Source organism: Rhinatrema bivittatum, chromosome 1, assembly GCF_901001135.1.
Source record: "Rhinatrema bivittatum chromosome 1, aRhiBiv1.1, whole genome shotgun sequence".
Lineage (NCBI taxonomy): Eukaryota > Metazoa > Chordata > Amphibia > Gymnophiona > Rhinatrematidae > Rhinatrema > Rhinatrema bivittatum.
The window spans coordinates 810700707-810712203 of NC_042615.1; the positions used below are offsets into that span (position 1 = coordinate 810700707).

An 11497-nucleotide genomic window follows, 5' to 3' on the forward strand; every position below is an offset into this window, starting at 1 on the left:
CATACTAAATTTTTAAAAGTATTATAAATCATCATGTGAGTACTGTTTCTATAAAAGAGGAAGTAAAAAAACACAAGTATCTCATCAGTAAGAAGATATTGCAAAAGGGAATTAGGATTTTTTTTTTTAGCAGCCAACCTAAAGAACATTCAGTTGTGCTGCTTTTAAAACAGTAACTAATTTAAAAAAAACAAAACACACCTATAGCAATACATTCCAGTTCAAAAGCAGTACTCATTTATTAAAAATAAAAGGTTTCCAAACAAGCAAATTGTTTGTTACATTGCAACATGTCTCCCACAGACTTACAAATAGTACTGCCTCACAAAAAGTTTAATAGGTTTTCTGTTCTCCCCACATCACGTCTTGATATTAACCTGAAGAGTCATCTTGATCACAACTAGCAAGTGACAAGAATTAGCATGTTTTCCAGAACCGTAGTCAGTCCAATACCCTGACCCCTTTACTTCAGTGAGCCAGAACTGAAGTGTAATGGTACCCCCCCCCCCATCTCTTCTGTGCACAGAACGTCACCCCTCATATGCCACTCAACTCTTCAATGCAATTTTGCTTCTTGGGATCAACATGTCAGTAAGATTTTACTGTACTGAGAGATTACTGCTCAACCAAAATCAGATGCCAACCAGTCAACTAGCACCAGGTTGCAAGATGGATGTTTTTATCACTCTATCAGCACTGGCAACGAATCTTTACCTCTATCATCGCATCCTGAAAGAACATGCTGGTATTTCTGGGACAACCATAGCCCTTCAGTGAGGCTTATGAAATGTCAGTTACTGACGTGCCCTTTTGTTAGGACTTCTTACGCGCATCTACATATCTTCCTATCGACCTGGGGTATTTTCCCCCTTTGTTCCTCCCTCTCCCTCCACCTTGTTTCCTCTTTTTCTGGCCCTGCGATTCCTCTTTCAGCGCCTGGATCCACATGGCATCAAAGCACCCTGGGGCCTGATAACCAGGCTCTTGGGTATTTAATGGGTCTTTGCTCAGCAAAACATATATAGCAGGAATATTTCGCTTCACAGTCAAGCTGTCCAGACCAGCCTCTGGCACAATGGGCTCCCACATCTCTTCAATCTGCCGAAAGACCACCTTTGTGATCTGGTGAAGCCCTTTCACCTTTCGTTTCATGATCTCTACGCATGTGATAGTCTTGCTGACTGCCTTGCCAAAACCACTGAAAAGGATTTGTCTGACTGGGTCTGACTCCATTTTGCTTATAGCATATCCCATCAGGTTTCTGATCTTGCTTCCATCCCTTACTTTCATGTCAGTGGTATCTTGAGGCAGGTCAGTGAATGGAGAGAGAAAGGGCTTTTCCACAACCTTTGTCTTCCTGTAATTTTCCATTGTGCTGATTACTGTAAACAAAGGAGAGAATATTTACTAGAAAGAATGTCAACTCATGTTAGGACATGACTATAGCACCTCAAAAAGTGATGCTACAGAGCAACTTAAAATTAAAAAAAAGTCAAGATTTCATTTTCTGGGAAAGTGAGGGGAGAGGCAAAGCCCCTACTCAGCAGCTAAAATTTCTTAGTAATTCATCACAAAAAGGGAGACCAATCAAAATATTCTGCAACATCAGGTTAGCAACTGTTTGCTGCATCCCCCAGACAGACAGACATTCCCTCTCAACAACTCTTCCCCCCCCCTCCCTCCCAACACATTAGTTTTTGCCCCTTACCTAGCATCCTCAACTCCCTCCTTCTGCCCCTTCACAACCCCCCTGTTGTTCAAGGATGTATCTTCTCTCTTGCTGCGGTGAAATCAAGATCCCCAGGCATATGCAGATTTGACTAGAAATGGAAAGAGTCCTTGGGGGACGCATACATTCCTCTCTCATATACTGCGCTACAAGGAAGAAATATGCAGGCCTTTACTAGTTCTTAGTGCTTCTTCCTCCGGGGAGACAAAGGAACAGAGGAAAGTATGATGTTATAGACTAGAGGAAGAGGAAGGAAGGGATAAAGCAGACGGATTGTGGGGGAAGGGCAGTAAAGTTAGCTAAGTCAGATACAAATAGAGAGAAGAAGATTGATTGGGAAAGAAACGAGATTGAAAGCATGGGGGGAAAAGACACGAAAAACGACATGAATTTCACAAGAGCAAAAAAGATGAATAAAATCCAGACAGAACTGATATGTGAAAAAAAAAAAAGCAAGCTAACCTCCCAAAGAAGAACGCTACAAACTCTTTCTATAACCATGCTCGTTATTTTAAGCCGCCCGCGTGATTCTTACTCCCTGGTGCACACCCCCCAGCTACACAAACCTTCCGAGTCCCTCTCCCCGTCCATTGCTGCCTTGCCAGCCACCTCGCATCCCGGCCACCAGGCGGCGACAGCAGCGGAGGACACGCGCACGGGGAGAGCCGCGGCTCCATGCCGGCTCCCCCGCCCGCGATGTCCGGAGCAGATCGACAACGACGGCGGCGCCGCCGCTCGTAAGTGGATGCAGAGAGCGCTCGGGCCTGGCCTTCCCGCTCCAGGGCGCCTTCCTCTCGCCTGGCCCTTCGGCATCCCGCCGCGACTCCCTCTTTCGATAAACGCTTTCTTTTCACACCGCACGCTCTTTGTTTCGCCCGACAACCGTCGCTTACCGTTCAACCGCGGCGCTTGAATCCCGCCAAGCAGGCGCTCGCGGTCACTTCCCGGGGCCCTGCAACGTCATCACCAGGCGCGCTCAATGGCTGCTTCGGAGCTCAAAACTAAATGTAATCGCGAATCAGCCCCGCCCACCTCACAGCGTCGACCAATCCACCGATCAGGCGCGACAGCTTGCTCCAGCCCCGCCCCCATCTCCACGCCAGGCCCAGGGCGATACCTAGGGGTTTTCTGACGCCCGGGGGAATTCTGTGCAAAAAAATGTAAACGTTTGTGCACAAAAACTTAAAAATCTGCAAACTTTATATTGGTCAAAATAACACAATTTAACATGACAGTCTTTAAGTAATTACAAAACAAAAACAGAACGTTACAACTTGAGGTACTGCAAAATAACAGATGTGTCCTTCTATTGCTTTTAATGTATAATTAAAAAGACTTACCAGAGAGAGTGGTATCAGAAAGGTGTCAGTGTGTTCGCAGTCTCATGAGCTCTTGCCCTTACAGGGCTACAGCCCCTCTCTTGACTTCACCACTTATTAATCACGTCATTTACCTACTCTCTTCAGGTTTGTCAATTAATGTTATATTTTTATAAAGTGCAAATATGCCTCCCCTAAAATCCCTAAAACCACCCATATTTGACCATCTAACATGCCACAACTAGTCATTAGAACTGGCAAATGGAGGAATTGGGGCCTGAGAGGGCAAAGTGGCCAGGGGAGTAGGGAGAGCGAGTGGAAGGGACACTTAAGTGAATTTCTAGGGAAATTCTGATCAAAATATTTAAAATTCTGCATCTCTAAGTAATAACATTATGTTCTAATGACTAGTTGTGGCATGTTAGATGGTCAAATACGGGTGGTTTTAGGGATTTTAAGGGAGGCATATTTGCGAACACACTGACACCTTTCTGATACCACTCTCTCTGGTAAGTCTGGTAAGTAATTACATTTGAAACTAATACAGAAAAAAGTTATTACTTAGAGATGCAGAATTTTAAATATTTTGATCAGAATTTCCCTAGAAATTCACTTAAGTGTCCCTTCCACTCGCTCTCCCTACTCCCCTGGCCACTTTGCCCTCTCAGGCCCCAATTCCTCCATTTGCCAGTTTCTCTCCCCTCAACCTCTAGGCTCCACCCCATCCACTCTATCACCATTCCCAGAGTTTGACCCTGTTCTCAGTACTGCCCCTCTCACACACATGCTCCCTCCCTCGAGTACACATACCCACATCCTCATACAGACTCCCTCACTCTCTCTCTCACACACACACATCCTCTCATACAGGGTCCCTCTCTCTTGCATACACACCCACACAAGCTACCTCTGTCTCTCTCTCAAGCACCCCTTCACACAGGCTCTGTCTCACACATACAAAATCCCTTCATACAGACCAGCACTCTCACGTACACACAATCCCTTTTTCATACATATGAGCTCCCAATCTCTCTCACACATACATACTCCTTCACAATCTCCTCACACAATCTCCTTCACAATCTCCTCCACAATCTCCTCACAAGGCTCCCTCTCTCTGAAACCCACTAAAGCATCCCCCCACCCCCTCTTACCAACCAAGCTGCCTCTCACCCTCCCCAACCCCCCCTCCCACACACACACATTCTCTCTCACCGGCAACCCCCCAACCTCCCATGCTCTCTCACCCTCCACTCATATACACATTCTCTCACTGGCAATCCCCAACCCCCTTACCTCCCATGCTCTCTCACCCTCCCCTCTCTCATACACACATTCCCTGTACCTACCAGGATCAGTCCAGACTGCTGGGTTATGCCTCCCCTCCAGCAGATGGAGTCAGAGAGAAAACTGAAAGCACCCCCTAGATATACTGGTGTGCCACCTGCCATCCTTCAGTATTTCCTCTGACTCCAGCAGATTGAGAGACATAACCTGCAGTCCTGTCTATCCTGACACAAAATCTTTTTCAGGTGTCATTTATTAATTTCTTGACTTGTACTGTCTAGATCGATTAGTTATTTCTCTGTTTAGTTTATAAAAAAAAAAAAGTGGAACTGTTTTAGTTTCTTGTTGTTTCCTTGTTTTCAGCGCAGCGTGCTATTCTTTTACAGGCAGGCTGAGAGAGCTTTGCTCTCCTTTATTTTCCCGGTTGGTGTCCCGTTGGTCGGGGGGAAAGTCTACCGGTGGTCCGGTCACCCTCCCCCGTCTGTTCCTGCTTTATTCCAGTGGTTTTTTCCTCCTGAAGAGGGCTTCTGTTTTAAAAAAAAAAAAAATAAAAAAAAATAAACTAAAGGCTAATTTAAATTCAGCGTGAGGACCCGTAAGTCCTGTTGGTGACAGGCTGTGGTCCCTTGTAGCCCTAGCCTGCCGCGCGGACCAGGGACTCCGGAGGGGGTGAGGTCTCTTCACCCGGAGATTTTTTCCCCTTGCTGTTTTTTGGCGCGAATCCCTGCTCCCAACCAGATACTCACGGTTCTGCCGTAGGATGCCCCGAGCTTCGGCCTGCACGGCCTGCGGCAAGGCGGGGGCGCGACTCTCCAGGGAGGGTCTCTGCTCCCATTGTATTCCCGGGGGCGAGGGACCCTCCCGGGGGCCGAGCGCTGCCCGCAGCGCAGCTTTTCGTCCCTCTTCAGGGCGATCAGGGAGCCTGGCAGCCGCGCTGTCATCAGCCCCGCCCCCCACTGTTAGGGAGCCGGTGGCTATTTTGACCACGCGGCAGCCTGCTGATTCGGCATCGGAGGAGGAGGATTTTGCTCATATCTCTCCTCCTGCCTTGAGCCCGTGCAGTGGATCCGAATTGGACGCTCCTCGAGCCCCTCCCCCCTGGGACCAGCCCGCGGGGGGCTCCAAAAGGAAAGTACCCTTTTCTTCAAAATTTGTCCTATTGATGCACCAGGCATTTTTAGACGCGGAGGCAGGTTGGGAGCCGGATGAACCCCCTCCCCCTAAGGTTCCCAGGGTCTCTCCTGAGCGGGGCAGAATCTCTCCTGAGCGGGGCAGGTCTGGGCCTAGGGACAACGCGGGGGGGGTTCAGATCCCACCAGACTTTATTCATTAGGCGGCAAGGGGGGTCCGGTAGCTCCGGATCTCACTCAGGGGTCTCCGGATGGCACAGGATCGCCGGATGGTACGGGGACAGAGGTCTCTGACGCTCCGGGGGCGCTCGAGGGCGATGACCCCCAGATCCTGCGCCTGTTTAGCAAGGATGAGCTTAACTTTTTAATCCTTCATGTTTTGAAGGAATTAGAGATCCCAGCGCCACAGCAGGACACTGACACTTCCACGGGGGACATAGCTATGGCAGGTTTAAGGGCTCCCCCACAGTCTTTTCCCTTACATGCCAAGGTTTTACAGCTAGTTTCCAAAGAATGGGAGGTGCCGGAGGCATCACTGAGAGTCAGCAGGGCCATGAATAAATTATATCCTCTGCCTGCAGATTCTTTGGATATTTTTAAAGTCCCTGCCGTGGATTCTGCAGTGACGGCTGTGGTTAAGCACACTACCATACCTGTCACAGGAGGGGTAGCTTTGAAAGATCTCCAAGACAGAAAGTTAGAAGTGCTGTTGAAGCGCATCTTTGAGATAGCGGCATTGGGGGTCCGAGCAGCGGCATGTAGCAGTATGGTTCAGCGCGCTACTCTCCGCTGGGTCCAACAGTTGCTTACCACACAGGAGCTACCACCAGCCGAGGCTGAGCAGGCTAACTGCGTGGAGGCAGCGGTTACTTACACGGCGGATGCCTTGTATGATTTGTTGAGAACCTCGGCCCGCACTATGTCATCGGCGGTCGCTGCTCGGCGTTTACTCTGGCTTAGGCGTTGGTCGGCTGATGCCTCGTCAAAATCGCGCCTCGCATCTTTTCCCTTCAAGGGGAAGTTGCTGTTTGGGGAGGAGCTTATCAAAGACTTGGGGGAGAACAAAGTGTATAAGTTACCGGAGGACAAGCCCCGTTCGTTTCGCTCTTTTGGGAATGTACGATCCCGCTTTCGGGGCCAACGCCGGTTCCGTATGGGAAGGGGGGCTCCTTTCCCACAGAAACAGCAGGTTCCCAGGTCTCAGCCTTGGTCTCCTTCCTTTCGAGGCAGGCGGCCACAGCGTTTGGGATCCTCGCAGAACCTCTCCACCGGCAAGCCTTCGCAATGAAGGCGCGCAGGCCCATTCCTCCCTCCCCTGCATCGGAAGTCGTTTGTCCCTGTTTTGGGAGGAATGGGTCAAGGTCACGTCGGATCAGTGGGTTCTCGACGTAGTTCGTTACGGCTACGAGTTGGACTTTGCTCGGCCCCTCCGGGATCTTTTTATGGTCTCTCCCTGCGGTCCTCAGGAGAAGCGGCAGGTTATCGCCCACACTGTGCACAGGTTGTGATTGCTGGGGGCGATATTGCCGGTTCCTCCGGAGGAGACCAGAACAGGCAGGTATTCCATTTACTTTCTGGTTCCAAAGAAGGAAGGTACGTTTCGCCCAATTTTGGATTTAAAAAAAGTGAACAAGGCATTGCGGGTTCCCCGGTTTCGGATGGAAACGCTAAGGTCTGTTATTGCGGCCGTCCACAAGGGAGAATTTTTGGCTTCTTTGGATCTGGCCGAGGCGTACCTTCATATCGGGATCAGGGAACGTCACCAGAGGTACCTCCGGTTCACAGTTCTGGGGGAGCACTTCCAGTTTTGCGCCCTTCCGTTCGGGCTAGCCACGGCCCCGAGGGTGTTCACCAAGGTTCTCGTTGTAGTTGCAGCTTATCTGCGACGTCAAGGAATTCTGGTGCATCCCTATTTGGACAATTGGCTCATCCGCACAAAGTCGGAAGCGGCGTGCCGACGAGCAGTCCAGTCGGTCGTGCAGCAACTTCAATCGCTAGGTTGTGTAATCAACTTTGCGAAGAGCCAGTTGGTCCCGAGTCAACAGTTGGAATTTTTGGGGGCGCGCTTCGATACCTTAGAGGGCAAAGTATTCCTCACGCAGCAGCGCCTAGAGAACCTGATGTCTCAGGTGCAGACCTTGCTAGCTCTACCGTTGCCTACGGCTTGGGATTATTTACAGGTCATTGGACATATGGTTTCTACTCTGGAAATGGTGCCGTGGGCCTTTGCTCATATGCGGCCTTTACAGCGAGCTCTCCTCTCCCGCTGGGACCAGAAATCGGAGGATTACGGTGTCCAATTGCCGCTGTTGGAGCCAGCTCGGTCCAGTTTGGCTTGGTGGCTGATCCCAAACAATTTATTGCAGGGGGTGGACCTAGAGCCGCCCCCGTGGATCGTAGTGACGACGGATGCCAGTTTGACAGGCTGGGGAGCGGTCTGTCAGTCCAGCGCGGTGCAAGGCCTGTGGACCCCGCTTCAGGCAGCTTGGTCCATCAACCGTCTGGAGACCAGAGCGGTACGTCTCGCCTTACGCCACCTGCTTCCGTTGGTTCGAGGTCGGGCGGTGCGAGTTCTATCGGACAACGCAACCACGGTAGCGTATATCAATCGTCAGGGCGGCACAAGAAGTCGGCCGGTGGCGGACAAAGCGTTGTCGCTGTTGATGGCCTGGGTGGAACGTCACCTAGCCCGCATAGCGGCTACCCACATAGCGGGCGTCGACAACATACAAGCGGATTATCTCAGTCGTCAATACTTGGATCCCGGAGAGTGGGAGCTCTCAGCCGAGGCGATGGGCCTCATCACCCGACGATGGGGAACTCCGCATCTGGACCTGATGGCGACTCGGCAGAATGCGCAGGCGGCGCGTTTCTTCAGTCGACGGCGAGAGCACGGGTCGGAAGGGGTGGATGCCCTGGTGCTTCCATGGCCTCGGCACATCCTCCTCTATGTGTTTCCCCCGTGGCCCCTAATAGGAAAGGTGTTAAGACGCATAGAATCCCATCGAGGCCCAGTGATTCTAGTGGCTCCGGAGTGGCCAAGGAGACCGTGGTTTGCGGATCTCGTCAACCTGGCGCAGGACGGTCCTCTCAGATTGGGTCATCTTCACCACCTGCTTCGGCAGGGACCCGTATTTTTCGATCAGGCGGACCGCTTCTGTCTGGCGGCTTGGCTTATGAGAGGCGGCAGTTGAGGAGGAAAGGATACTCAGAACCGGTCATTTCCACGCTCCTTCGGGCGCGCAGGCCCTCCACTACGCTAGCCTACGCCAGAGTGTGGAAGGTGTTTGACTCCTGGTGCTCTGCATCAAAAATCCCGCCGCGAAAGGCCTCGGTAGGGGATATCCTTACCTTCTTGCAGACGGGTTTAAAAAAAGGGTTAGCTTACAGTTCTCTGAGGGTTCAGGTGGCGGCCCTGGGCTGTTTGAGGGGCAAGGTGGACGGGTATTCGCTCGCTGTCCACCCAGATGTGGCGCGTTTTTTGCGGGGCGTTCGGAACTTGCGTCCACCATTTCGACCCCCTTGTCCTTCCTGGAGTTTGAATTTGGTGCTCAAAGGTCTCGTCAAGGCCCCCTTTGAGCCCCTCAGGAGGGCATCGCTAAAGGATCTCACGCTCAAAACCGTGTTCCTAGTGGCAATTGCGTCAGCCCGTCGGGTGTCGGAACTCCAGGCACTTTCGTGCAGGGATCCGTTTTTACGGATTTCCAGTGCCGGCGTGTCACTACGTACGGTCCCGTTGTTCTTACCAAAGGTGGTGTCGGCTTTTCACCTTAATCAGACCGTAGAATTACCTTCGTTCTCAGAGCTGGACCTAAAGTCTTCGCACGGTTCCGATTTGAGGCGTCTAGATGTGCGGCGAGTGCTCATGCGGTATTTGGAGGTAACTAATGCATTCAGAAGGTCGGATCACTTGTTTGTCCTGTGGCAGGGGCCCAGAAAGGGCCTACAGGCGTCCAAAGCAACTATTGCTCGTTGGCTGAAGAGTTCGATCGCATCCACATATATTGGCTGTGGTAAGTCTGTTCCTGAGGGGCTCAAGGCGCACTCTTTGCGTTCTCAGGCGACTTCCTGGGCAGAAAGTCGTTTGGTTTCTAGCCAGATTTGCAGAGCAGCCACGTGGAAGTCATTGCATACCTTCGCTCGTCATTATCGGCTTGATGTTGGCGGCACATCAGCTGATTCCTTTGGCAGCAGTGTCATTCGAGCGGGACTCTCTGGGTCCCACCCCAGTTAAGGGGGCTTGGGTACATCCCAGCAGTCTGGACTGATCCTGGTACATACAGGGAAAGGAAAATTATGTTCTTACCTGATAATTTTCGTTCCTGTAGTACCAAGGATCAGTCCAGACGCCCGCCCGTTGTTGTCTATCCAGAGAGTCTGCTCCATTAGCCAGTTCTTTTTCAATATTTCAGCACGGTAGGTACCAATCCCTTTTCTTTGATTTTAGAGGGTGGTGCCTTTTGAAGTTCTGTTAATGTTCGCCAGTTTTTGGCATGTGAGAGTTTAAATATTTGATCTAGACAGTTGCCATGGTTTATTCATGGTTGAGTTGGCGGAGGATTGTTTTGGCTTTCTTCTGCTTTGTTATACTTTATACTGAAGGATGGCAGGTGGCACACCAGTATATCTAGGGGGTGCTTTCAGTTTTCTCTCTGACTCCATCTGCTGGAGGGGAGGCATAACCCAGCAGTCTGGACTGATCCTTGGTACTACAGGAACGAAAATTATCAGGTAAGAACATAATTTTCCTTTCTCTCTCACCGGCATGCCACGAATGGAGCACGCCCCGCGTCTGCCGCAGGACGTGCTCCGTTCACGGCAAAGATGAAGGCCCGGCGCGCCGTTCGCGGCGAAAAGGAAAGGCCCCCTTGTGCCGCAGGACACTCTCCATTTGCGGTAAAGATGAAGGCCTGGGTGCGCTGTTCGCGACACAGGGCTTTCCCTTTTTGCCGCGAACGGCACGTCCGGGCCTTCATCTTCGCCGCAAATGGAGCTTGTCCTGCGGGACGCGCTCCATTCGTGGCATGCCGGGGTCTCCTCTGCTATTTTCTGTACAGGGGGGAATTCTGAGCAACTTCTACGCTCCGCAGTAGCGTAGAATTCACCCAGGACTACCTTTTTTCTTTTAGTGGAAAATTTGTTGTTTTTTTTTTTGTTTTGTTTCATTATCATCTAGGGATGTGCATTCGTTTGCAACAAAATAGGAAATAAAGACAATATTTCCTATTTCGTTGCATTTCAGGAAGCCGAAAAACCAAAAGGAAAACCCACAAAATTTCATGTGGTTTTCCTATCGTTTTTTGGTGGGGGGGAGAAAGGGCACATTTAAAAAAAAAGAAACCCCAACCCTTCAAATTTAATTAATTACACCCCCCCTCCCCCCCACGCAAGACTTGCCAAAAGTCCTTGGTGGTCCAGTGGGGTCCCGGGAGTGATCGGCCCAAACTTCCTGCGGTGGGCCAATAACGAATCACATCTCTATTATCGTCTGCTATCTTTGAACGAGCATCTGTTTGTACTTTGCGCAGTGTGGTTGCCAGCTTGCCACATTAATTCACCGGCATAGGCAGAAATAAACAACAATAAGCAGCCCTTTTCGGTGAGCTAAGTTTCTGACAGCCAGTCTTCGTTCACCAGGAGATATTGTTGGGACCCGATGTAGAGTGTGTAGGAGTCAAAGTTAGAACGGTATTGTTAATTCAAGAAGAAGCAAAGGTATCGCCTACAACTTGCTTTTTTTTTTTTTTTAACTCTTCTGGATAATACAGGAAGAAATGCATTGCTGTTTCTCTGGCCTCATGGGGGTTCTGTTTAGGTTTTTGTCATCAATGCACTGTTAGGTTTTTCAGCATGCTTTCAAGTACCACACCCCCCTCCCGGCAGTCAGCTTTACCAGAATATATACAGAATTAAGGGTCAGACTGAGGTCCATCCTGCCCAGCATCCTTTCTCAATGGCCCATCAGGCTCATAAGTACCCAGCGGATCCCAAATAGTTGACCTATTTTTATATCTCACTCTCAAGGATAAGCT

General features: G+C 50.5%; 1 protein-coding gene across 2 annotated transcripts; it reads right to left on the minus strand.

The window, feature by feature from the left end:
- Positions 1–210: 210 nt before the first annotated feature.
- On the minus strand, positions 211–2705 carry RPP25L (ribonuclease P/MRP subunit p25 like). 2 transcript variants are annotated; one of them, XM_029581410.1, is made up of 3 exons: positions 2623–2705; positions 1709–1875; positions 211–1382 (listed from the first exon to the last, which is right to left on the minus strand). In XM_029581410.1, the coding sequence occupies exons 2-3, from the start codon at positions 1713–1715 to the stop codon at positions 814–816; spliced, it is 576 nt and encodes a 191-aa protein (XP_029437270.1). In that variant the 5' UTR covers positions 1716–1875; positions 2623–2705; the 3' UTR covers positions 211–813. The 2 variants fall into 2 exon arrangements, with proteins under 2 accessions (XP_029437270.1, XP_029437261.1); XM_029581401.1 differs by lacking the exons at positions 1709–1875; positions 2623–2705 and adding an exon at positions 2296–2602.
- Positions 2706–11497: the final 8792 nt, after the last annotated feature.

What these genes read in the sequence shown, in the direction of transcription:
- RPP25L (XM_029581401.1), bottom strand. Translation starts at nt 2,542, where the DNA reads ATGCCGAAGGGCCAGGCGAGAGGAAGGCGCCCTGGAGCGGGAAGGCCA. An exon ending in CGGGGAGAGGGACTCGGAAG is followed by an intron (nt 1,383 to 2,295) that starts GTTTGTGTAGCT and finishes CTTTGTTTACAG; the next exon opens with TAATCAGCACAATGGAAAAT.